This window comes from Suncus etruscus, chromosome 15, assembly GCF_024139225.1.
Source record: "Suncus etruscus isolate mSunEtr1 chromosome 15, mSunEtr1.pri.cur, whole genome shotgun sequence".
NCBI classification, from domain to species: Eukaryota; Metazoa; Chordata; class Mammalia; order Eulipotyphla; family Soricidae; genus Suncus; species Suncus etruscus.
The window spans coordinates 39,074,443-39,100,189 of NC_064862.1; the positions used below are offsets into that span (position 1 = coordinate 39,074,443).

Genomic DNA, 25,747 nt, shown 5'->3' on the forward strand with positions numbered 1-25,747 from the left:
TCCTGGTTCTGTGCTTGAATGATTGTTGGCAGTGATCAGGGGACCATATATGATCACCTGCTATACTGTATATATATGAGAGAGAGACAATTCATATTTAGGATCCTATTGTAACATTTCAGCAGTTTTCTACTCCCTCAACTTAATATAATTAGCATATTTCCCCAAAACAGCAATTACAGACTTGGTTTATTTACTTATTTATTTATATTCTACCAAGCCAGAAACCATGGTTCACACTAGAGTAACATTGCTGGAAGATTAATTGCTCAAACTTAACAAAGTTGGAAGTTTCCAGGATAAACCTAATGGCTGTTTACTTTTAAGTCACTACACATTTGACTGTTATGTAGAAGGCTCATTCTATACGATCTAAACTTTTTATTGATATATATATATATATGTATTTTCAAATTGTGATAGCAGCACTTTTCCTTTCATATAAAAGATATATTTAAATATTTAGATCAATTTCTAACAGAGGAATGGGTAAGTCAAAGGAGATATATACCTAAAATTTTGATAATTATTATAAATGTTATCTGAAGTTTCTGTGTTAACTTAAATTTTAAACAAGTATTCATGTAAATTTTTGTAGTAGTTAAAATACTGGATATATTGGGGCCAGAGCTATAGCACAGTAGTAGGGCTTTTGCGTTGCATGCAGCTGACCTGGGCAAACCCAGGTTCTATTCTATTCCTGGCATGCCATATGGTGCCCTGAGCCTGCTAGGTGAGATTTCTGAGCTCAGAGTCAGGAGAAACCCCTGAGTGCACCAGATGTGGACCCCAAACCAAAATTTAAACAAATCAAAAACCCACCAAAAAGAAAAAAACCTACCTATGTATTAAATCTGCTAACCTTGAAAACTAGAAGTGGTAATTTATTGCTTATATTTGCAGCACCACAATTATTATAAGGTGAGGAGTTTTTCATATTCATAATATGAATGAGTTAATTTCAAGGTCAGATAACTTGATCATTCTAGGAAATGACTTAGTGCTATATCATGCAAGTCCCTCCTCTACAACTCAGCTACAAGCCTAACACAGTTTCACTAAAAGATGTGTTAAATTTTAGTTAATTCAGTTAAATCTATTAACAAGAAAAAATAACTGAGCATACAAAATGTAAGGTCAAAGAATTATAGTTGGAAATGATTACTCTGAACAAGAACTGGGAATTGAAAGGAAGACAAATAATATGCATGAGAAATGAAGGGTATGAGAAAGAGACACAGAGAGACAGAGAAACAGAAAATGACATAAGGAGAAGGAGGCAGAGGAGAGATAGAGAGGTAACTGCTATAGAGGCAGATTAGGAGTGGAGTAACAGGAGGGTAACAAGAAATTAGTGCTGGGAAATAAACACTGGTTCCAACATCCAGGATGACTAAAAATCAACTACCAACTGCTTTTTTATTCTATAGTTTATGATAATTTAATCATAAAAATTTTTTTATTATTTTTGGGCCATACCGGCAGCACTCAGGAGTTATTCCTGGCTCTGCACTCAGAAATCATTCCTGGTGGGCTCAGGGGATCATATGGATGCCAGGCCCATCTAGGTTTGGCCGTGTGCAAGGCAAACACCCTACCACTATGCTATCGCTCCAGCCCTATTCAAATCTTTTAAGACAAGTCAGGTCACATGATAATATAGAGGGCAGGACATTTGCTTTGCAGGTGGCTGACCTGGGTTCGATCCCTAAAACTCAATATGGTCCCCTAACCACACCAGGAGTGATCTCTGAGCACAGAGCCAGGAATAAGCCTGAACACTAATGTGTGTATGACCCCCGTTCCCCCCACAAAGTCCTTCCTGAACCTTGAAATCACTTTATATACTTCTAAAATATACAAACAAAAATACAATGCAAACAAAATAACAAATTATTAGTACTAATTCTTTGTGTTTTAACTACTTTACTGAAGAATACTACTATTTTCAGAGTGGGTGCATCAGAAATGAAAAGAAATCAGCAGAAATTATCCTTGTGAGTTGGATCAACTATACAGTGGGAAGGACACTTTCCTTGCACATGCCTGACATGGCTTTGATCCTGGGACCACATAATGCCCCTCAATCCTCAACAGAAGTGATCTCAGAGTGCAGAGCCAAGGTAGATCCTGAGCACAGCTTCATGTGCTGTGCTGGTCTCCCCCTCAAAAAACAAACAACAAACAAACAAACAAAACACCAGAATGATAATTGTGTTTCAGAAAAAGTGAAACTTTGATACATGTTCTGGAAAATTATTACAACAGCTCAGACTGCCTACTTGTGAGCATAAAGTGATGGGTTCAGATCCTCAGTGTACAACATAAGCAAAGCATATTCTTTTTTTTTTTGTTTGTTTGTTTTTTGGGTCACACCCGGCAGCGCTCAGCTCACACCTGGCTCTATGCTCAGAAATCACTCCTGGCATGCTCAGGGGACCATATGGAATGCCAGAATTCAAACCACCAACCTTCTACATGAAAGGCAAATGCCTTACCTCCATGCTATCTCTCCAGCCCCCAAAGCATGTTCTTGACAACTCTACAATTGAAGTTGGACAGCTCCACTGTGTTCAATCCCCAGCATGGCAGACAATTTCCAGTCCCACTGACTCAAAATGTAAGTATCATAGGTACAGCCTGTGGCAAGCACTATGCAAACTGCAATAGTTCGGACATATGGTATCTGGTAAGGCTAGAGTGAGCACCACAACTATTACAACTGAGAATGAGAACTGTATCAAGGCAAGTATACTCAAAGAGTATTAACCTTTTTGAGCATCACAGGCAAAGATTTAGCATTACAACCTGGGGTATGATCCCTAGCTAACATCACTGCGAAAAATGTACAATTACCATAGCCTGTAGTGTGCGCAAAACATTTGAACAATAGAATAACAACTAAAAGACAGGAATGGAGATAATGTTAAATAAAAAAAATGGGTTCTTATGAGAGTCACAGTTGATTGTATACAGTATTTTCTGTATTGTACACTATATTTAATTACATTGGAGGAGCAAATACATTAAAATATTTATTTTATATATGAGACCAAAATATGTGAACTTACTGTTAGCATATCATCACATTTCATATCTGGTGTATCGCCATCTTCACTTTTATTGTAGAATTTTCGGAAAAAATTGAATGCCACAACAGTATAGAGGTATACAACCACAGCTAACAAGCCAACAGTTAATACAAGCTGGAAAGCAATGTGACATGGAAAAGATATTAGAAATCAAGTAATTCTGTCATCTGTGTGAAAGGGGAAAATCTATAATTACAGATTTACTGAGTAAGCTAATTTATATACCTTTATAACCACCAGTATAGAAATTTATTTTTATGCTATCTTGATTTAAGTTGGCAAACTATTTTATGAAGAATTGACTGGAGTCAGTTAATAAATTCATATTATAACTAGAATATTAATAAACTGACTTTTGCACCCAAATTTATTAACAATATAAATAAGCATATTTAAATGTTCATTTTATCATCTTGATACTTTACTTATCTTAATGTAGTAAAGACTACATTAAATACTTTCAAGAAATTCTATTTCTTTGAAAAAAACTTATATTCCTAATAAAACTGATACCTTTTTCTTGTTATGATAGTAAGAGAGTGATTTATACATAATTTTCCTCAACTATATCATAAAGCTAAACATAAATTGTTTATCCTCCAAAATCTATAAATGCACAACTGTTAATGAAATGCAAATATAAATATTTTGTACAATAAAACAAAAATGTTGCTTAGTTATAATTCATCAAAATGAAATATTTTAAAAACCAATAGCCAATATTATTTAAAGAGAGAATTATATTTAAACATAATTATATTTTTACTCATTTTATAATGAAATATCATAGTTTTAAAGGTATTCTTTCAGCTTTATACAAACCTTAATTTTGAATTACACTACATATATTTAAATAATTATCATATATACATATATTCTGTAGACCCTATAGAATATGTAAGCTAAATAGTCCTATTTCTAAGTTGGTAAGCATATGTATTATATGTATTATTGGTTATGTATAAGGAATTATAAAATTTCTACAATGTACTATTTCCCCTTATTACAACATATCACTTTGTTTCTGGTTGAGGTAGCAAATAGAAAGCTTTTAAAAATAATTTTAGGGGCTGGCGAGGTGGCGCTAGAGGTAAGGTGTCTGCCTTGCAAGCGCTAGTCAAGGAAGGACCACAGTTCAATCCCCGGGCATCCCATATGGTCCCCACAAGCCAGGGGCAATTTCTGAGTGCTTTGCCAGGAGTAACCCCTGAGCATCAAACGGGTGTGGCCCAAAAACCAAAATAATAATAATAATAATAATAATAATAATAATAATAATTTTACTGATAGCTAAAGCCATAATATAAAAGGTAGGGTATTTGCCTTGCACTCAGGCAACCTTGGTTTGATCTCTGGCACCACATATAGTCCATAGCAGTGATTCCTAAGTACAAAGCCAGGAGTAAGCCCTGAGCACCTGTGGGTGTACCCCCACACCCCCAAAAAGTAGTATGATACAGAGTCACCTTGATGTTAGGCATGGGATGATAACATTATTTAAATAGTACTATGATTGTAAACCAATGTGTTATCAACAGAAAAATTAAAAATATAGAGCCAGTTTAGAATTCAAAAAAGGAAAACTACATAATTATCTGGAAGGGGACTGGAAAAATAATGCCGTGGGTAGGGCACTTGCTTGTTCCTATTCAATCCTGGTGTGATCCCCAACACCCCATAAGATTCCTCAAGCTCAGCTAAGAGTAATCTTTGAGTGCAGAGCTCAGGGTACCCTCTGAGAACAGTGATAATAGAGGTTCCCAAATAAAAACATGTTATCTGGAGGAAATTGTATGTAACAGAACCCAATTTACTAGTAGTTGTTATTGAAAATTTGTACATATTTTTATCCATAAGGACTAGTAAATTCTTTGTATTTCTGCAAATGAGAAAGGTGTTTTTTTTTGTTGTTGTTGTTGTTGTTTTTTGTTTTGTTTTGGTTACACCTGGTGAGCTACACTCGGTGATGCTCAGGGGTTACTCCTGACTATGCGCTCATAAATCACTCCTAACTCGGGGGACCATATTGAAGATGGAAATTGAACCCCGGTCTGTCCTGGGTTAGCCCCAAGCAACGCAAACACTCTATCGCTGTGCTATCGCTCTGCCCCCAAGAAAGATTATTAAAAAACACACACACACACAAATGTTCTGAGAATTACTGAAAATAAAACTAGACTTTTTGTAAAAATATAGCATAGACTCAGCAATTTCAGTTTTATGAGCTCAAGAATGATTTACTGATTGATGAGTACAAAGGATACATTATTTTAAAATAGGGGACTCATAAACATGTAGATACTAAAGTATATTTAATAACACTGTATGAATTGTATAAATAAAATAATAAAACAACACATTTCATTTGAGTATAGCTCAAATTCTGGGAGAGGCGCAAATATAAAATGAATAAGTACTATAAAATTCTGGAATAGAATTGTATCCATCTAAATTCCTAAAAGACTTCACTAACTCCCAATGGACTCTTGAGAAATAAAAAGTAAATCAGCAGGTCCAAGCTTCTGCAATAAATTTTTCAATAACAAAAGTTTTAATATAACATTTGCATTCCATTAAACATAAATGGATTATCTTGAAAATAACCATTTTCTTCCAAATTCGTATAAACATGTCAAATGTGAAAGCTTGTCTCTTTTGTTTAATTTTAAAATACACATGAATATTGTTTTAAACATCCATTATGATGAGGTTGCAGCATCTCAATGTTTGATACTAATACCAATATAATACTATTATATTAATGCTACTAATACTACTAAGAGTAGTACTAATAGTATTGATACTAATAGTATTAATACAACCAGTGTACTGGTAGTGACTGGATCTCAGTCACACATTCTGGATTCCCGTTGTCTCAAATAGAGTAAATGCCTAATTAATATCAAATTAATAACTTTTTTTTTTGGTTTTTGGGCCACACCCGTTTGACGCTCAGGGGTTACTCCTGGCTATGCGCTCAGAAATCGCCCCTGGCTTGGGGGGACCATATGGGACGCTGGGGGATCGAACCGTGGTCCGTCCTACACTAGCACTTGCAAGGTAGACACCTTATCTCTAGTGCCACCTTCCCAGCCCAAATTAATAGCTTTTTTTAAACTGGTGTTTATTGGGTGTGGAAGGTCCTGTGTTAAAACATCTATGTTTATGTTTTCATTGTATTTTTATATGACCCTACAAGTGCAGATGTTCTTTATAAACTATTTATTTTTAATGAGAAAATGGAGATTTAAAAATGTTAAATAATTAATCCAAAATCATATAACTTACCAGCATACTAAAATTTAGACTACATCATTATTTTTAAGAAAAAAAATACAGGTGTTCTATTCATAGAAAGTACAGGAGTTCTATTCACAGAAATCTTTCAACCAGTGCAATATCATTTTAGATTTGGTTATCTATTTTTGTATTGGGATTTTTAGGAATAAAAATATAGATATTTACCTGTTTGCCATTATGAGTTACTGAGGACAAGATGGTTCTTAATGTCTTGAATCCCATAGCAATATCAAGAAGATGAGCAGCAAAAAAAAAGTTGTTATAGTGTCCCAGAACGGACATAGTCATGTACCAGGCTAGGTAGAGGAAGGACTAAAAAGATGAAACAGAAAAGAAGAAAATCAGAAAATTTAACTCAAGACTACTCTTAAAAATCAACTTTGATTTCATTTTCTTGTAATCACCCCATTTACTATCAGGTTATCAATTGATAAAATTCATATTAATCACATTAATTTGTATATTTTATTTTTAGTTGAGCTTTTTTAACTAAGACGTTAATATTACTCATATCAAGTGATTTATTTTTATCCTTCTCCACATAAAAGCTTATTCATATGCGACTTTCCGATTTCTCAATTTAACACAATTCATAGTTGGGAACTAGAGAACTCTGTTGTGAAGCTGCCTTGTATATCATAACACATACCTTAATCTTTTTTATTTTTAATTTTTATTTTGACCATATTGACTTACATATCTTTCACAGTAGTATTTTATGTACATATTAACATTGAATCAGGGGAATTACCATCACCAAATTTGTCCTCCCTCCACCTTCCTGCAACCCATATCCCCCAACATCAAACCCCGGGCTGCTAGAGTAAGTGGTCCCCTCTGTGTCTAGCTTACTACTAGTGATCATATATCTGTTTGGTCCTGGTACCCTCCCTTGTTTCCCCCTCTATTTGAAAGGTGGAGCTAGATAGTTTGAGTTATGTGGTTTTGTTTGGAGGAAAGAAAAGCAATAGAATGGGGTGAAAAACCAAATAAGCCGGAAATGGGCCAAGTCCTTCTTGAGGCTTTCAACCTCAGTTTGAGAGAGGACAGGAAAAGAGGAATTGAAACACCACAACAATACAAAAAGAAATATCAAATAAAATATCCAATGGCACTACAGCAATAAAGACAAGCACCACATAATAGTTTCGGTCCTGAAATCAAATCATGCCAGAGTGCAAGAAAGAAAGAGAAAGATAAAATAAAATAAAATTGGAGACATCAATTTCAAGATCTACACCAAAATAAAGAAGTCAAAAAGATCAATAAATAAATGTATAAGTGAATAAAAGGATTATTTTGTGCTTTTATTTTTCTTTTCCCCCTTGCATAGGCACAGTAACTATTGGGAACATTATAGAGGGAATTCCCTTGGCCTAGGAGATACAAGGTTTCTCCACCCTTGTAGTATACTGTCATGGGATTAACTATAGACTCCTTGCATGATCATTTACTTTCTCCTCGGTGCTTTTGTGGTGTATGGAAGAGTTCTGCTTCATCATGGATGGTAAAATCAGACCTCTGTATCTAGAGATCTTGCATACCCAAAACTTTATTCATGAAATGCCCTTATCAGTCCCCTTCTCACCAGTTATGACAAAAAGAAACGTCTCCAAATGTGTCATATGACTGAAGTACCAACATGCCTCAGTTGGTAACTCTTGAACTCTTTTCAACTTTATTTATTCATTCACTAAATCAATGTTGAGATCTACTACTTTCAAGCTATAATATGAGGTGTTCTATTAACCAGGCACCTCACTTACATGAATCAATACACAGCTATGAGAAAACCTAAATATTTTGATACCATTGGAGGTTTATAGAACATTCCATACAACAGTTGGTATTCATAGCAGAAATTTTCTATTTGTAATTAGTGTTAAGGATAAAATTTATATTGAGTAAAAAATATATATTTTGGAATTGGAAAAGCAGAAAACATTTACACTTGTTTTCTATGCCTGATATACTTGGTTTGATCTCCGATACTATGAAAAACAAACCTCCCACAAAAATTGCAAAGAATTGTTTTATCCATGAAGTCAGAAAAAAGTTATGGGAAGTTTCATTTTTGACTATAACTTATATTCATTTTTAGCGGAGCACAAAAGCACCATGTAAGGTTAAATCTATAGATTAAGTAAAAAAAAGAAAAAGAGCATTTTAAAACAAGACACGGATAAAATTATTAACTGTGTTTGAGAATAATGATGAATTTATAGAAGATGAGACTGGAAAAAGCACATGGAGTTAAAAGGGCATGAGGCCATGTTGAGGTATATGGGCATATCATATAGCAGGAGTAAGAAACATCCAGCTTATGGCCATACAAGGGCTACAAAATCATGTGATCTGGTCCAGGTTTATGATGGGACAGGCACTTGTGATTTTCACTGGTGTCCTGTAGTCCTGTGATACATGTCCAGTAATGTGAAAGTGGCACTTGGAAAACAAAGTCTTCCCTATCACTGATTATAGGAAAATGAGTCAATAATGGACCAAAACCAAAATAATGACATGTGAAAAGACACATTATATAAAATTTTCTGTAGTACTAAATGCCATTAATTATCCCATATATTTATACACAAAATTTATTTATTTTGTCATAGCAAGATGACTTAAAAGAAGCAATTTTGTTCCAAATGAAATATAATCAAATTGAGCTAATTTTTAAAGCCCATTTAATTAGGATATTTCAGCATATACCCAAGGTGAGCCTAAGAATTGGCTAAACTTCACTCAAAACTAGCCTTAAAATGATGAGTTTTTGAGTTGAGTCAAAGCTAGTTGAGTTAATACTAGTTTTTGAGTATGAGTTAAAAATTAGCCTCTACATGTTGAATCAAATGAGCCTAAAAATCCATGAGAGCAAAAACTAGCTTCAAGTTGAATATTAGAAATAATTACGAAGGAGCTAATAAAAGCTAAGAAAATTAAATATATTTTTGTAAGGAGAAGGGAAAGGAGATTTTTGGTTTTTTTTTTGTTTTTGGACCACACCGGACATGTTCAGGAGTTACTCCTGGCTATGTCCTCAGAAATCACCCTGGCTTAGAGGACCATATGGGATGCTGGGGGATCAAACCATGGTCTGTCCTAGGTTAGTGTGTGCATGGCAACCGCCTTACCACCTGTGCCACTGCTCCCAACCTGAAAGGAAATTTTGTTTTGCTTTGTTTTTGGGTCACACCTGGCAGAGCTCAAGGGTTATTCCCAGCTATACACTCAGAAATTGCTCCTGGCAGGCTAGAGGCAAATGCTCTACCTCCATTGCTATCTCTCTGACCCCAAAAGGAGATATTTTTAAGCAAATAATTTAAGTTTAGGTAGCAAGATGAACAAAAATATTGGCAGAAAGAGTCCATTATGAGAGGCCAAAGAAGTCAACAGAGGGAAAGAAAGGTGCTTGTCTTACATGTGGCTATTGGGTTTATTCCTGGTATCCAGATGGTTATCTGAGTCTTTCCAGGATCCATGATTACACAGCCAGGACTGAGCTCTGAGCACTGTGTGCCCCTCCTCTTAAAAAGTTAATTGTAGACAGGTAAATGGATTTAATGGGAAGGAATAGAGAAGGGGCAGATGATAAATGCTATAGAAAATGTTATGCTACAGCAAATGCTATAGGAAAAATATAAGTTTGCAGGCATGAAAAAAATGTAAATATCAGTGATACATTGAGTCAAAAAAAATAAGTGCACTATATCAGGTTTTAATTTTTGACAAACTTGGAAATAAATCGGACTAAATTTCAAAATCAGATCTAAATAAATAATGTTTAATTATAAATTTATGAGATTTATGCTAAATTACATATGTGCATATTTATAAGATTATTTGCATACACAGTCCCTTTTTATTCTGGTGATAATCATGCTATGCATATTCAGGAGTTGTCAGAAAATTAGTTATCTGATAAATGTATATGTATTATTTACTTTTATACATTTTATATATACACAAAATAATATGCATTAAGTTATTTAAACTATATATTTAAATTGAATTAAATATTCAATCTTATATTTAATATAACACTAATTATGTTTTAGAGAGAAAATGCTTCAGTGAATAATGAATGAGTGTTAAAAGCAATAATTAACCAAACAGCAGTCATGGACTTTTGGTATCATCAATAAAAATCTAATGATATTGTTAAGAAGTCTGAGGAAGGCTCTTCATACTTCTTTCAGGGTCTAATCATGACCTTTTCTCTAGACCAGCGGGTTTCCACCTCTGATCCATGGACAAGCCTGGTGGATAATTGTAAAAAGGTAAAAATCCACTGCTACCTCCCCCCACCCAAGAACAACAACAACAAAAAAACTCTGCTCTATGGAAATCAAAAGTAGATCATTTAATAACAAGGTAATATTTGTACAAAAATGCACAGAAATTTAACTGATTGTAATGAAAAGGGTGACCTTGGCAGGAAGAACCAAGATGGCCTAATTACTTGAATAGAAAATATCAATCCTGGCATTCTTCTTTACATGTAAATGTAAATTTATGGAAGGTAATTCCATTAATGACAGGAAGTTAGGGGTCAAAGTGATAGTAAGAAGGTAAGGCATTTGCCTTGTATGTGGCCCACTTAAGTCCCTTGGTTCCCTAAGTCCAGGAATAGGAATGATTCCTGGGCACAAAGCCAGCCATAACCCCTAAGAACCACTTGTTGGGTATGCTTCAGAAACTAACAAACAAACAAAAATCACTAAGTAGATGGTAAATTGTTTTTGTTCTTTTTGGGTGGGGGGTGGTAGCTGTGGTATCAATTTAAGAGAAGAAAGGGGAAAAGGAAGAAAAACATAACAATATTAAAAAAACACTTTGATCTGGGGGCCGGGCGGTGGCGCTGGAGGTAAGGTGCCTGCCTTGCCTGCGCTAGCCTAGGACGGACCACGGTTCGATCCCCCGGCGTCCCATATGGTCCCCCAAGAAGCCAGGAGCAACTTCTGAGCTCATAGCCAGGAGTAACCCCTGAGCGTCACAGGGTGTGGCCCAAAAAACAAAAAAAAAACAAAAACAAAAAAACAAAAAAAAACAACACTTTGATCAAAATTAAAATTATTAAAAAAAAAAACAAAAACAAAAAATACCTATTCATCGATAGCACTGGAAATGAAATGGAAAAAAAAACTCAGAAATGACATTTCTCACCTGATATATGAATAAAAGTACACATGAACTTAAATCTCATTTCCTTATATAAATATTTTCATTTTAATGTTTAAAGTATTAAAATAGAAATCATGATTTTGTGGAACTCTCTAAGAAGGTCTAGATTATATGGATTTGTATTTGAATAACCTTATTCTTTTTGGTTTTTTTTTTTTTTTGGGGGGTCACACCCAGCAGCGCTCTGGGGTTACTCCTGGCTCTATGCTCAGAAATCGCCCCTGGCAGGCTTGGGGGACCATATGGAATGCTGGGATTCAAACCACCGTCCTTCTGCATGAGAGGCCTTATCTCCATGCTATCTCTCCAGCCCCGAATAACCTTATTTTTATAAGTGGTTCTGAAGGTTCTGAGGGTCACTTCTGTAAATTTTGGGTCCAGTGATGTAATGCTGCTCCAGCCTAATGATTCTCAGTATCTTAACAGCTTTCTGCTCAGAGTTAATGACTATTTTTTAAAAAATAATTGTCTTTCCATCTGCAAAAGCTCAACATAATCACTAACAGTTCATTTTATTATATGTTTTGAAGTATACTTACATTGTCAGTAAAAACAACTCCAAGTTTCCACATCTGATACTTCACATCAATAGAGTTCAGTCTGGAATGACATAAAAATAATTTGCAAATACATTAATCAAATATCCTGGATACCATATATGCACCCATACCCTACCAAGGTACCCCCACCATCAGGAGTGATCCATCAAAGCAGAGCCAGGAAAAATCCCTAAGCACAGCTAGGTTTGCTGCCCCTTTTCTCATCCCTATAACCCCACCCCAAATATAGAAAAGTTTCATAGGCATCTAAAAGTCTGCTGGCATAAAATTCTCATAGAATAAGACCAATATCCCAAGAAATTTCAATTGGCCTTTGAATAGCATGGGTCTATGTATAGACTGCTTATAAGCAAAATTTTCTAGTCTGTTTCAGCAACCAAGAATTTAACAAACCTTGGATGCTAGTTCATACTATGGATGCAGAATTTAAAGAAATGGAGGGCTAACTATAAAAAATAATGGATTCTTGTATTTGAAGATATCCTGGAACCAAAGCCTCCTGTTCTGCAGATATCAAGAGATAGCTATAAATCAAAGCCTCCTGTTCAGCAGATATCAAGAGATAGCTATAAATAAGTTTCGGTACAGTCAATGCTTATATCTAGGTTTTGTAGTATGTTCAGATCAGTATCATTCTTATGATTATTCTAACCTTTACTACAGATTATTTAAATGTCAACTGCAGTTCTATGTCAGATACCAAAGGAATGGCAAAGCACCATCTTGGACAAAATATTTCAGGGTCTTGTCCTTTCCTTTTCCTTTTAAAAACCTTATCAACAAAACATAATGCCACCTTATTCATCTTGCTCAGAACATTTCAACTTTTATAACCTATAAGGTATGGGTGTATATGAAAATTATGCCTGGAAAATGCAGAAAACAAAAAGCATATGTGCATAAAATTTCTTCGAGTACACATTAGTTATTATATTTCAATAGGATAAATTTTAGTTCAACTTATAGAAAGTGGTATAAACATTTACCTTTTTTAATATAATTTTTATTTTGATCATAGTGGCTTACATATTGTTGACAATAATATTTTAGGTAAATATTTACATAAAATCAGGGGGGATTCCCATCACCAAATTGTCCTCCCTACACCTCCATTTTTGTCCTACCTCCCATATCCTCTTCCCTTACCCCCAGGGCTGCTAGAATATGTGGTCCCCTGTGTACCTATCCTACTACATAGTAGTCTTGCACCTGTTTGGTCTTGGTGCTTCCCTTATTTCCCCCTCTAATTGGGAGGCAGAACTAGCTAGTTCAAGTTACGTGGTTTTGATAAACATTTACTTTTATATACTCATTTTCCTAATGAAAAAAATTTAAAATTCAATCATATTCAATTGAAATCTCACCTATATTATTCAAGGAGCCCAAATTTTCCTATTGCTTTCCATAGCATTGGGTATCCCTTAATACTCTGTATGATCATTGTACTTTTTGGGGTTTTTTTGTTTGTTTTTGGGCCACACTCGGTGATGCTCAAAAGTTACTCCTGGCTATGCACTCAGAAATCGCTCCTGGCTTAAGGGACCATATGGGATGCCCAGAATTGACTGAAGGCTGTTCTGGGTTAGCTGAGTGCAAGGCAAAGGCTCTACCACTGCACTATTGCTCTGGCCCCTTATCATTGTAATTTTATCATTGTACAAGCATGCACACATTGCTTGTATTTATATTTTGAAGATGAATCTGTGAAGCATAATAAATAAACATTAAACATAAATATTAATCATCTTTGAATATTTAAAATGAATATGTAAATAAAGTTTTAATTTTCTCAAAGCTTTTGATTTCAGGACTACATATTATTATAGCTTTATAATATGATAATGTAAAGTCATTATAATTATTGTATATAGTATATAATTATACTATATTACCTATTGTGAAATATAACATGTTTACAGTATATAATACATAATGTTTACAGTATATACTATATAATAGAATATAAATATTATATTATTATAGCTGTTAGCATTTCAAATATCTCAGGTAACTGATATTAATTATATATATATGAGTCACATATTAGAGAGTGCCTTTACAATTTTATGAAGATAAAAATGAAGGATACAGGCAGTTCGACTGATGGCAGTCATTCTATCCTCAGGAGGCAAACTGGTCCCCATTGAAATAAGTCCTTAATTAAGTTCTTCATATACTCTTAGTAAAGGAGCACAATATTGAATATTATTCCTGGTAAAGTACTAGATATTAAATGTTCTGACTTTATTATCCATACTTGTTTTTTTTATAAATACCACATTTACTTCTTAGAATTTTTATAGGAGTCAAATTAAATGTGAGTACTATGTACAACAGTGAGAACTGTCACTCATGTAAACTATTTGTTCACAGTAAAATAAAAAATATAAATTTTCCTTCTATTTTATCAGACTAAACTTTTAGAGTAGTAATTTTTACCGTAGAAAGTATATCATTTAACATAACTAATTATTTTACATTCAGTTAATTATCATTCAATATAACTACTTTTTTACATCTTATCAGGGATACGAACATGCTATTATCAGGATGATAATAATCCTTTTCCTTTATAATATTCTAACAGAATGACTGCAGTTTCTAATGAATACCACGTATATTTTATATTACATTTAATGTCACAGTATTTATGTATCTTATTTGTTTCCTTAAGGTACACAAATAATTTTTAGAAGTGAAACCTACAACTTTTTGCTTAGCTAACTACATTTGAATTAGGTTGATATTCTTTTTAATGATGTAATGACCTAATGATATTATTTTTAATGATATAAGTAGTTTTAACAAAGGGATTTTGCTGTTGCTATCCTCTCCCCCGCCCCTTTTTTTTTTTGCTTAGGAGTGCCACATCCTGTAGTTCTCGGCCCACTTCTGTCTGTGGAATCCCATCTGGTGATACTTGGGAAACTATATGCATTGGTAAGATTTGAATTATAGTAGTAGTCAAAACTACCTGCTAGGTAAATTCCCTAATCTTTGTACAATTTTTCGTTCCCTAACAAGTTTTATTTGCCTTATACTTTATGGTAGTCTAGACCATGTGTTTACATGCTATATACAATCACTTCATTCTAACACTATCAAAGTATCCAAAGTTTCCCTACTAAAGTTTCATAGATTAAAAAAACTATAATTAGAGGTTTGGAGGTATTCAAAGCCTTATATACTAACACCTGACAAAGCAGGTTCTCTAAACACCTCTAGATATAGCTCACAACAAATAGAAAATCTAGCAACCTATAACTAATGCAACTTTTAATATTACCTAGAATATTTATATAAAACAAGAAAATATAGCCCAACATATTCTTAAATATCTAAGTTTTCAAAGTAAAAATTCTATACTAATTGACTAAAATAACAGATTCACAAATAGAAAAGATCAACATAGGGGCCGGAGCAATAGCACAGCAGTATGGCATCTGCCTTGTACACGGCTGACCCAGGCAGACCTGAGTTCAATTCCCAGAGTCCCAAATGGTCCCCCAAGCCTGGAGCAACTTCTGAGTGCATTGCCAGGAGTAACCCCAGAGCGTCACTGGGTGTGGACCATAAAACCAAACCTCCCAAAAAATTTTTAAAAAAAAACCGACATAGTTTTCTAGGAAAGTCAAACTATTATATGTGGTCACGACAAAATAAAATTTTAAAAGCACATTTGATTCATTTATTGCAGAATTATAGATGACTAAACTTAAAAAAAGATACAATATGTATGTGCAGCCCATTGTACACTGTGTAATTTTTGACTATTGTGCAAGCAGCAATAAAATACAGTCACAGGTGAATTCAATTTAATATGCTTACATCATTCTAGCTATGATTTATCACTCCATGAAAACACTGTATCAAGGCCCTAATTTTAAAGTAAACCTTTTAAAGTAAAGATTACTATAATATAGTATTTCCTGTAAAAAATTCTTTACTATTTTAATAAGATATGATCATTTATGCTATAAATTTAAAATGATTAATAAAGGGTCTATGATAACATCTCTCTTTATATCAGAAAATTAATTTTGTTTCAAACAGAAAGTATTGGAAAACAAATATATCGTACTCCTGCATGTAACTTACTTTTACTCAACTTTCATTTAAGGATAAAAAATTACACTAAAAACAAACTTTCTTTTGTTTTGTTTTGTTTTGTTTTTTAGGCCACATCCAGTGAAGCTCAGCGGTTACTTTTGGCTATACACTCAAAAATCGATCCTGATTTTGGGGACCATATGGGACATTGAGGGATCAAACCACAGTCCATCCTAGGTCAGCATGTGCAAAGCAAATGCCCTACTGCTTGTGCCACCACTCCAGCCCCACATAAATATTCTTAACTTTTTCTGGCCATATGTGAGCAATATAAAAGCAACTTAATGCATATTAAAATTATTCTAGAGTTCAAAGTATTCAGAAGCATGAAAAGTCAATTTTTTTATGCATTTTCAGTTTCTCTCATCTCTTTTTTATTACTTTGACATGATGTAAAGGAAATTAATACCCCAGGAAGAATTTATAAACTTATTTCATTCCTTATTTGAACCCAGAAAGAAGTATAACCCCCCAGGCAGCACTCACACTGCTGCTAAGGAACTGTCTTTCTTCGGCTTCTTTTTTTCTCGAGCATCGCTGAAGTCCAGAGCAGCTTTGTCCATGCCAAGTAACTCACTGATTCTATCTCGGCCATAGAACTCTCCATACTTATCCATAACCTGGTGGGTGGTAAAGAAAGACTTCATTGACCTCCAGAATTAATGAACCTTATCTGATTTTTGTGCATACAAAAATGTATTTTTATTTATTTAACATTTTATTTTATTTTTAATTGAGAAAATTTTATTAATTGTATTTCTCAAGGTTTGCAATACTATTAATAATGATTTATCTTTAGAGAATGTAAGACAATGAGATATCTCATGCCTGTAAGAATAAAACATGTTGGCAAGGCTGTGGTAAAAAAAGGAATCCTCATCTGCTGTTGGTGGGAGTATTGTCTGGTTCAACCTCTATGAAAAACAATATGGAGATTTCTCAAAAAAAATTAACTTATATCAACTATACAGTTGATTTATTTTTAAATTCACCTAATTATCTAGTTATCTAGTTTGTGGTTCCTGGGTGATCACACTACATATAAATCAAATAAAACTTACAGAATTTTAAGTAATGGCTACATGAGATACAAGATCACTAATTTAACTGAGACAATTGAACGTGACAAAAAGAGAACGATGAGATAACTGGGTAAGAAAATGAAAACAGCTTCTACTAAATTCATACTTTGTGTCAGGAATTATGGTATTTTTGTTGTTGTTTGTTTTTTGTTTTTTTTGGGGGGGGCATACCCGGTGACACTCCTGGCTATGCGCTTAGAAATTGCTCCTGTTTTGGGGGACCATATGGGACGCTGGGGGATGGAACCGCGGTCTGTCTTAAGCTAAGAGGCAAGGCAGAAGCCTTACCACTGGCACCACTATTCTGGCCCCATGTATCAGGAACTATGCTAAGAACCTAAATATGTTTTTGCTTCTAAAACTGCATTATGTAGTTTAGTTTTGTATTGTTAGAATTTTATTCTACAGATAAAGAAATTGTTCTTAGAAAATATGATTCACTCAAGATTAGCAAGAGTTGGAGCTGGAGAGATAGCACAGCAGGATAGCATTTGCGTTGCACATGGCCGACCCCAGATGAACCCTGGTTTGATTCTCAGCTTCCCATATGGTCCCTCGAGCCTGCCAGGAGCAATGTCAGAGTGCAGAGCCACGAATAACCCTGAGTGCCACTGGCTGTGACTCAAAACCCAAAAACAAACAAGCAAAAATAAAAAGTTTAGCAAGAGTTGGGTCAGAAGTCATGTAGCCAATGATTTTCTGCAGAGACCACTGTGGGCATGGGGCTGACCACTATCTCTCTTCTGTCACATGTGCCAGGCTTTTTACATGTGTTGCAAAGCTAATTCAGGTACTCAATGTGCCTGACACTATACAGTCTAAAATTTCTATGCCACGAGTGTCTCACATATGGAAGAACAGTAATGAAAGAAAAGCAGAAAGAAGAGAGAACTGACAGCAAATCTAAAAATGGGGTTTAGGAAGATGGGGCAAGAAATACATGATCAAAAAGAGATAACTAGTGAAAGGGAAGGAAGTGAATGTGAAAGCCAATGACATAGAGTAGTTGAAAAGAAAATATTTAGCTCGAGAGACAGTAAGGAATACAGAAATAGGAAATATTTTCTGAGTGTATGCATTCATGTGAAAACAAACAACAGAAGTTTAAAGCCTCTAAATATGTACTGTTTGAATATAGCATAGAAGCCTATTTGCTGTCAGAAAAATAATCTTACTTTCCCATGCTTTAACTGACCACACTAGATTGAGTCTCTGGATATTCTGAGATATATGCACTTTTTAGGTTAATAAAAATTTTGTTTTTGCATAGGCTTCCCATCACTAAATAATTGGCTGGTCTGGAGCAACTGATAGGCTGAGTTAGCATGCTTCACATTTAGTCAGCCTGGGTTGGCATCTCCCTAACTACACCTCAAAACTACCACCCTGTACAGCTAGAAACAACTTCTTCAGCAGGTGTAGCATCTGAGCACTGTTGGGTGTGACCTCCAAACAAAACAAATCCAAACATACCAAAAAAAAAAATGGAATGGACTGATCTGGGTAGACATTCTTAATGGATTATACTCCCACCCTCATTTCTAGGAAAACAAGTTGATTTCTTCAACCAAATTTAGGTCATGGAAATTTTTAATCACAATTACAGTTTATCTATTTGAATCTAAATGCATAAGTTCCATCGGAGAAACTCCTGTTTCAATAATTTAGTAGTAAGTCTTCCTTATTGTTAAGTATTGACTAAGAATAAAAATATTATTTTTGATTTGGGGCTATCAGCAGTGCTCTGAGCTTACTCCTTGTTCTTCACTTAGAGAATCATTCATGACAGTTTTGGGGACAATATGAAATTCCAGAACCAGCCATATGTAAAACAAGCACCTTTCCCACTGTATTTTCTCTCTTTTCCAAATAATAAGAATATTTAATTATTTTTTATTATTCCCTCAAAATTATGGTCTCATTTGAATGTAGTACGATATAATGCAAAGCATAAGACATAAAAATAAAAATTCTTGCACCTAACTAATATCAATAAATACATTGCCTTTTTGTTGTTTTAAGTTGGACTTGGTGTCACATCTGGTGGTAATCATGTCATATTCCTATTTCTGTGTTCAGAAATTACTCCTGGCTGTGCTCTGGAGACCAAATAGTAATTTGACTGGGTGAAGAATATGCAAGGCAAATATCTAATCCTCATACTATTTCTCCCGTCTCTTTATTGTCTTTTAAAACTAGAGTTGATTGTTAAACTTTTTGATATTAAAAGTGAATACAGTATCTTAATGTATAAATACTATTATATAGTCTTTTTGTTTTGTTTTGTTTTGGGGCCAAACCCGGTGACACTCAGGGGTTACTCCTGGCTATGTGCTCAGAAATCGTTCCTGGCTTGGGGGACCATATGGGACACCAGGGGATCAAACTGCGGTGTGTCCTAGATTAGTGTGAGCAAGGCAGACACCTTACTGTTTGCACCACCACTCTGCCCTCTATTATATAATATTTTTAAAAAGTGTTCTACAATAAATTCTTTGTGGCAAAAAGAAGACAAGATGGTCCCCACCAGCCAGAGCAAAACTTTACTGCAGTATTCCTTTCTACTGCATTCTGAAGCTATCTACATCAGAAGAATAAAGCTTCATAAATATTTTGTAAACAGAAATATAAAAAGTAAAATTCAATTTTTACCAACATTCTTACTTCTAAGATAATTTAGAGTCACCACCGGAAGCAATGCAAATGCTTTAAGCTTGAGTTACATTCAAAGCTGATATTCTGATTTTATTTTATTCAGTGATTATTTATTTACATCCTGGTGGTACACAAGGTCTACTCCTGTTTCTGCACTCAGGATCACTCCTGTTGGTGCTCAGAAAATGACTTTGGGTGTCAAAGATTGAATGTGGGGAAGCTCTGTGCATGGCAAGTGTATTACCTGCTTTACTATCACTCTGGTCCCCTACTTCCTTATTTTGAAGAGAGATTCCATGCCTGGTAATTTAACTTGCTTTCTTATTGTAAAATGACCTTCAGCCAAGTTAGTTTCCTTAAACAATTAGCTGTTTATTCACCTGTATCATAGGCTGGACAAATGAACCAATATTTACTTATAGCTATAAAGTAGGAATGTCTTAGAAATTATTTTGAAGCTAATACTCAGAGTCTATATTTTTGCTATTTTGAAATAACATTAATAAACTAAAGATGCATAGCATGCTATCTAATTCATATAATAAACCACATAAAAATTCAAATATTAATTGTGCTGTAGAAAAATAAAGTGCTTATTTCATCTAAGATGCATTACCTTTCTTTTAACAAATTTGTCCCAGTAGTTGTTGGGAAATGACCTAAAAGGTATGAAGGTATAGACATTAACACTATAATTTCAAAAATGGTAATAACTTTGCTTAAATATACAAAATAATTAAAATAAATGTAAATATGTTCTTCCAATCATAAGAATTACAATGAATCTGTTTTGTAGCATGTCCTTAATTTGTAGATATAAAATACATATAAGATATTTTAAATGTTAACATAAATATATGCATATAAGTAAAAAGATTATTGACTAATAGAAAATAAGAAAACAATTATTAGTAAGCTGCTTGTTATACTTTTAATTATACATATTTAATTATGTTTTTATAAATTATAAATAAAAATAATTATATTTCTCTCTGAAGCAAAAAATACTTAGTTTCTACCAGTTACTTTTTAAAGAAATTTTTGACCATGTGCATCATAGCACCATTCTAGCAACTTGATTTAATATATCATTCATGTAGGTTAGACTTAATTAGATTTAGTATTAAAAACCAAAGTTACTGAAAAAACACATAGATAATAAACACTTAATATGTACAAATAAGTCATTCCTATTTAAAATTTTATAATCTATTAGATATAAAGAATTAAAATAAGTGAAACGACTTACCATATTTCCCTTTTAAATTGTACAAAATATTCAACATATTACATCATTATTACTTTTTATTGTTAAAATTAAGCTTTTGTCAAGTATACCTAAGCAGCAGCTAGTCATTTTAATTCTATGTTTCTGAAGACTAAATAATTCATGTATAAAAAAATTACTTGAATTTCTTATGTTTAAAATAACATGATTCTTAGCTAGCTGTGTGCCAGATAACTTAATGGTACCAACTGAAAGTTTACAACTCAAGCACACTAGAAGTGCTGAATTCAATATTTTGCTTTTAATGCTACACATTTTTATTAATATATTTTACTTCTTCTGGGCTTACAAATTAGATAACCCTGCATTATAGGTTATGTACCCCTTGCTACCGGCTTTCCTGAACACTGAGTAATGGAGATTGGGTTCCATCAATGCCCTGGAAAAGAGCTCATAGATTTTTGATCAAGGATTTCAGAACACAGAGGTCAAAATTGAAGGTATCCATTAAGAGTCTGATGGCACTTAGTCTTTTGCTTTACTTGGCTGAATATATAACTATTATTCATCTTGGCAAAACTTTTGACAAATCTGCAGGAACTCAAGCAAAGTATTATATGTCTCAGCACTTTATAAAAAACTTTGAATTCAGAAAGGTCTCATAAAATCCTTTACTCACTGTGTGTTGATTACAAGTCTATCCCACTGGCCCTTAATATCATCTTCTGAGGGCTGTTCTGTAATATAAAGTCCATCAAATTCCAATTTCCGTGCTACTTCCTTTTCTCGCTTAAAAATAACTAATGGGACCTACATTTGAGAAATAAACATATTAATATTAGTTTAGATTTACTGGCATCTCTTGTGGGCGCTATCTTTATGAAACAGTTTTTTGAAAATATATTTCCCATGTTACTTCCATAAGGGTAAAATTTAAGTAAAAATTAAACAGCTATATTTAGGCATAAAGAAGCATCTAGAAGGCTTTAGAAAAAAGATGACAGAATAAATCTTACAAATATGTATTAGTCATAAATTTTATAAATACACATTTTAAATATAGAAGATCACAGGTAATTACAATAATAAAATAATTTTAAATGCTGAAAAAAAATAAGCAAAATGCTTTATTGTGCATATATTTGTATATATTATACAATAAAATACAAAAATGTTTCTAGTGTTCCAAAATACATTTTTTAAGCAATGAAGTGATTTACTTCAGGACTCTTTTAATAATATGCTCAATACATCCACATGCTACTAGGAGCTACATTTTAATTTCAACACCAGCAAAAATCTTGTCAGTTTTCCAAAATGTCTCAAACATATTGATTATCTTTCACTAGTATGGACTTATACAGGCACAGATAGAAGAAAGATATAGGACTTCTGGAAGTAGTCAAGAATATTCACCTCATAAAACAAGGGAAAAAAAAGAAGAGAAGTTTTTAAGAAAAATTTACATACTATCCTTTTACACAGTACCCTGATATATCTTCTGGAAGCTTCAGAATCAGAGATAAAGAACATTCAATAAAGGCAATAAAATGAAAATGGACCTTGCTAGGGAAAGATAAAATGCTTTGAAGAGGTAATAAACAGCCCTAAGCACTCAGAGAAATGGCTTTAAATTTTATTCACCAAACTCTATTGCTCCCTCAGTAGACTCTAAGTACAGACTTATTTTATGTTTGGTGAGAAATGTGACAAACTGCAAAGAATTTCATCTGAAATAGATATATAACTAATAACAGAATAAACCAAAAGACTCTTAGTTTCTGTAAAATGGATGTCTATAATTCCTAATATACTGAGCAATTCTTAGAGAAAGAGTGGGTAGGTCATATCTGTGGGGTCAAGTTATGGGTGAAACTGGCAATTATGTGAGTTATTGCCCCCAAGTAAAGAAAGTCAAAGATCATATTTTCTTTTCACATCAGCCTTCACTCAATAGCTTATCACATCACCCCAACCAAGCCAAAGAACACACTAAAGGGGCTTTAGTTTCAGATTTGAGCTATTTGACTGTGCCTTAGGATAAATCTTGTAGCCCATTTTTTTCCACTTAATTATATGTTTTTCCTTTGCTCCACAGATGTTGATTTGTGGAACATGTTCAATAAATCCCATGTGTTCTTTATTTATGCTTCTCCAGAAATTCAGTAACAGACATGCACACACATGAGCACATACAGGTACTTTGGTGCCTTACTATCTTACTTTCAAGCAGTAGTAGCCAATGATGCAGAAGAAAGAAATGACAGTGTGTAGAATAGCTAAGATACGCAATGTGGGCTCCATGTAACCACTGCTTTCCTCCAGTACATAGTGAACTGCAATGATCCTGTTTGAGTCACTGTCCAGGCTGCTAACTTTGACATTTTCACTTGAACTTCGAGTGGGGAGGTCTTTTCCTTCAACCACAGAAGAAGTGGAGACCTGATTCAAACCATTGGAAGTATAGTTAGTGTACATATTCAAAGATATCAGCTTAACAAACACTGGGAAACCAGCCTTATTATAAATAGTTGGATATAAATTTCTGCATAACAAATGACTAAAAGCAAAGGAACAGGCAGATTTTCAAAAACCAATGAAAACACATTTTGAATTCCTTCTAACCTAATAAAGAGTTAGTTTGAAGGTAATAATACATGCATAAAAAGGATAAAATGGCTAAGTCATTTCTCAATTATCAAACAATAAAGTATATAAATAAGGCATACACAGTCATAATATACATAGGATAGGTAGTCAGTTTTGATGAGTTTTTATAATCATTTTATACCGGTTGACTGGCGCCTCTCTAGCATACTAGTACATGGACTGGCAGTTATAACCAAACTGTAGATCACTGTTCGTTTTAACATTTTGACACCTGAAAACTGCCACAGACTGATGGTTGAAGACCACTGTTGTAGGTTAAACCATATTCCAAATTAAATCCACTTTGTCTAAACATTTCTCATTTCCTTCAGAGAAACAAATGCATCCCTGTTTTCTTAGAAAACCACTAAGTCTGATTTATTCAAATGTATTTTAGAATGAGTTTAGATATTTTGCTAAGCAATTATAAATTATTTGCATTAAATTCAGTCTATTTGTAAGTTTATACTAGTTATTAAAATATGAAATATACATACCTTATAAAAAAGCAAGATGAAATTGATTGCAAATGCAACAAATAAGGCTAACATTCTCATGTTGTAAAAGTTGCGAGCAAAATAGTTCTGAAGGTGAAAAAATATTAAAACATCACTGAGTGAAGAGATGTGAAATTTGCAGACAATTTAAATAAAGCATTCATTCATTTATACAAATTTATATCTCAAGTACCTACTATGTACCAGATACCATTTTAGTACTAAAGAAATAATAGTGACTTAAGAAATATTTGAGCCACTATGAAGAAAACATAATATTAGGGAATACTAAATGCTTGGAGAAATATCCATTAGGCTAAGGACTTAAGGATGTGTGTGTGTGTGTGTGTGTGTGTGTGTGTGTGTGTGTGTGTGTGTCAAATGTGTGGCTTTTTAAGATGGTCATAAAAAATCTATTTCAGGAGATGACATTAAGCCTAGATGCCACAAGGGAATAAGCCAAGCAAACATTTGAGAGGAGTTTGAGACAGAGAGAATGTTGAGGGTGAAGGTACAGAATTTAGAGTAATATTTGTGTGTTTAAGGAATGATAAGAAAGAAACACTTACGCAATGAAGGGAAATGCACAGGGGAAATTGTTTTTTTAAACCTTGATAAAAGTTTTTGTTCCCTGGGACCAAAGATGTAGGACAGTGAGTAAGGTGTTTGCTTTTTTGTTGTTTTTTTGTTTTTTTTTTTTTTTGGTTTTTGGGCCACACCTGGCAGTGCTCAGGGGTTACTCCTGGCTATCTGCTCAGAAATAGCTCCTGGCAGGCACGGGGGACCATATGGGACACCGGGATTCGAACCAACCACCTTTCGTCCTAGATCGGCTGCTTGCAAGGCAAACACCGCTGAGAATATCTCTCCAGGCCCATGTTTGCTTTGCATGAGTCCAATTCAGGTTAGATTCTTAATATCCTTTAGGATATCCCGAACATTGTTAGGAATAATTCCTGATGACAGATTCAGGAGTAATTCCTGAGTATTATTGAGTTGAACCCTGCCTCAAAACATAAAAAGCCAAAAAAAAGTTGTGTTGTCTCTTTCAATTAAGGGATTCTATTTAAGTTTTGGAGTCATACTACCTACATACCAGCCCTGCATTTTCACTAACTGTGAGCTGTGGCCAAGTGAATTGAACAGTTTCACAGCTTCATTTTTATGCTCTTTAAAATGTTACAACAAAATATCTCATAACTTTGTTATGAATAAATATGTATCAATATTATTCATATAATTAGAAATGTTATTTTATCTGAGATTATATAAGGAACCTTTAGGAGACCTGATGTAAGTTTAATAAACTTGTGTTATAATTTTGAAGGATGCTTCAAAATTACTGTGAGAAAAATTGATGATAGAAGGCAAGAGTGAAAGAACAGGGATT

At 33.8% G+C, this 25,747-nt stretch overlaps 1 protein-coding gene across 1 annotated transcript in view; it reads right to left on the minus strand.

The window, feature by feature from the left end:
- Window positions 1–25,747, minus strand: part of RYR2 (ryanodine receptor 2) — a 685,578-nt gene that overhangs the window by 20,737 nt on the left and 639,094 nt on the right. Inside the window, exons 93-100 of the mRNA XM_049789034.1 lie at window positions 24,358–24,444; window positions 23,435–23,653; window positions 21,891–22,021; window positions 20,600–20,642; window positions 16,733–16,866; window positions 12,116–12,176; window positions 6,558–6,704; window positions 3,072–3,206 (exon numbers count right to left, since the gene is read on the minus strand). Coding sequence (XP_049644991.1) covers window positions 3,072–3,206; window positions 6,558–6,704; window positions 12,116–12,176; window positions 16,733–16,866; window positions 20,600–20,642; window positions 21,891–22,021; window positions 23,435–23,653; window positions 24,358–24,444 — 957 coding nt within the window. The remainder of the gene's footprint in view (window positions 1–3,071; window positions 3,207–6,557; window positions 6,705–12,115; window positions 12,177–16,732; window positions 16,867–20,599; window positions 20,643–21,890; window positions 22,022–23,434; window positions 23,654–24,357; window positions 24,445–25,747) is intronic.